Below are 2,485 nucleotides of genomic sequence, written 5' to 3'. Positions count from 1 at the left end.
ATACGAGAATTTTTTTATATCTACAAATATTATTGTAGATATTTGTATTAAAGTTTTTTTACACTTGAAGGAAATAATAATATGCAAAGTATCTTTTGTGCATTTGTATTTAATTGTTTATACAAAAATATTACAAATTCAAACTTTTTCTAAATTTCAACAAATGTAAATAATATATAAAAAATATATACGTGGTACATACACGTTTTTCTTTTCTTTTCTTTTCTTTTATTTGTATTATTCCAGCAGTATATATTTATAATTATTATTTTACATTTCTTCTTGATACATATGTACCGTTATTCGAGAAGCATTGAAGCACGATCTCATTTGAAATATATTACATTGTATCGATATCAAACCGCCAAACTACGTTTATTGACCGTCACCACGCTTTATTAAGGCTGCGAGTATCGGACCATGACGACTGATCGATGATGCGGTCAGTGATGTAATTGAAAATACGATCGCTAGGTCTTCGATTTACGCGTGTAAGGGTGGCGCAAAAAAAGATGGAAGCTTATAATGACGATTTACGCATCGTGTAATTCGAAAGCCTTACAGCAAACAGTCTCGATCAATACTTTCTTGCGTTCTTTGCCTGATTCCATTCCAAGTTAATATTGACCATAGACCGATATATTTCGACGCAATCTACGTCTAATATAATAATTCAACGAAAATAATTGATTTAATTGATAAGGTATTTGCAATGACTTTCTTCAACTTTTAAATATATAAGATGAAAAATTAACGCCTCAATAAATATGTTCGTTATATTAAGGCGTTACATCGTACAATAAAAGCTGAAAGTAACCATCTGTCTCGTTGCCTAAAGCCCAAAGAAAAAGAATACAGCAGAGCCAGGCGCAATAAAGATAAAAAGGAAGAGAGAAAAAATGATGAAATGAACGAGAATAAGCGAGACAGAAGCGGAGTGAGGAGAGAGAACGAGCGGAGTCCGGCCAAAGAGGCGGAAAGTCAATATTGCGCGCGATGGGATATACGTCGGAATTATTACTGTATTAAAATTTATCGGATATTGGAGGTGCGTCTGGTCTGAGTAAACTTACTTCATCGTGTACGCATACATCGTTTATGGGTTTTCCAATATCCTACGCATCGCAGCAAAATGCCGAAATCCCGAATGAACAGTTGGTAAATGCAGGTAGGTGTGCGCTAGGTTTTTTTTGCAGGTATTTACTGAGATTCAAACTCTATCAATGCGCGAATACATGTTTAACTGTCAATTTCAATGAAATTCCAAGCAGAATTAATTAAAAGACTGACCGTGCCTCAAATTGTTCCTGAGTTTACATTTAAGTTTTCAAAAAGGAGAAAGATTCGAAGATTTTTATTGTAAATTATATATTTTAAAAGATTTTCAAATTATGGATTGCATAAATCTATAGCGAGCGAAATTTTATATATACGTATCAAAAAAATGTGAGTATCTTTGTATAAATAACGTAATAAATATACATGAAATCTAGGTGTAGCAGGAAGTGTTTGTGACGTTTACATCGACTACGCTTGGAACGTGCTTTAGAGGTATATGGGGAACGTCACTCAAAGTGTCAATAATGAATATAATTCTGAGAATATTATTGGTAATATAAAATATGTAAAATTATACAGTTGGAAAGATCGTGTGTTTAGGAAATTCATTTTATTTTGATCCAGCAAACAAGCTGACGATAAATATCGTCAGTTATAATTAAATTAATTATTGTTTCGCTTTATAAATTGCTTTCATATAAATATAAATATAAATATTATACATAACAAGAAAATAATTTACAAATAACTTTTATCAGAATTCTTCCCGCGATATATTGTATGAAATGTATCAATATTTGAGTAAATTAAAGTAATAGAAAATAGAAAATAAAAATTTTTACCTTGGATTAAAAGATAATTTTAAGGTAACATTTTAAATTAAATTAAAAAAGAGAAAATCTTACCTAAATTTTTTGCACATATTTTTCAGCGATTTACAAAGGAAGCTCACAACGATATTGATATACTATATTGATATTGCGCAAAAGTTTCAATTAATTTTCAATTAATATATTTGCAAAATTTGCTGAATTACACTAAATTGTCACAATCCGGTGTAAACGAAACAAACGCGCGACAACGACTGGATTCCAATCCGCTGGACTCTCGCTGACACCAGACAGAACAGAACGAGTACGTGAGTGGAATCGCACGAAGTACGTCGGTAAGTACCGAAGGTGACCGAAGTTTCATTTGAAAAACTGATTGTCGCAATGCTGTGAGTTCCTTCACTTATAAACTTTACTATGTTTAAATAAATACTATGTCATTTTTCAAACAGATTTCGCCGTTTTTAATTACATTGTATAAATTTATATATATTTTTTAATTTTGACCTAAAAAAATTTATACATTTCAAGCAATTTTGAATATATGTAAAAAATATATGTATATTTATATAAGAATTTCAAATCTTTCGAGTCTT

General features: G+C 30.7%; 1 protein-coding gene across 1 annotated transcript in view; it reads right to left on the bottom strand.

Moving 5' to 3' along the window:
- Nucleotides 1–2,046, bottom strand: part of LOC108685142 — a 16,127-nt gene extending 14,081 nt beyond the window's left edge. Inside the window, exon 1 of the mRNA XM_018189803.1 lies at nt 1,965–2,046. Within this exon, the coding sequence (XP_018045292.1) occupies nt 1,965–1,981 (17 nt within the window). The 5' untranslated portion in view covers nt 1,982–2,046. The remainder of the gene's footprint in view (nt 1–1,964) is intronic.
- Nucleotides 2,047–2,485: the final 439 nt, after the last annotated feature.

Source organism: Atta colombica, unplaced genomic scaffold (genome assembly GCF_001594045.1).
Source record: "Atta colombica isolate Treedump-2 unplaced genomic scaffold, Acol1.0 scaffold146, whole genome shotgun sequence".
Taxonomy (NCBI): domain Eukaryota; kingdom Metazoa; phylum Arthropoda; class Insecta; order Hymenoptera; family Formicidae; genus Atta; species Atta colombica.
Note: the sequence above shows the minus strand (reverse complement) of the source record. Positions and strands in the feature narration are given on the sequence as shown.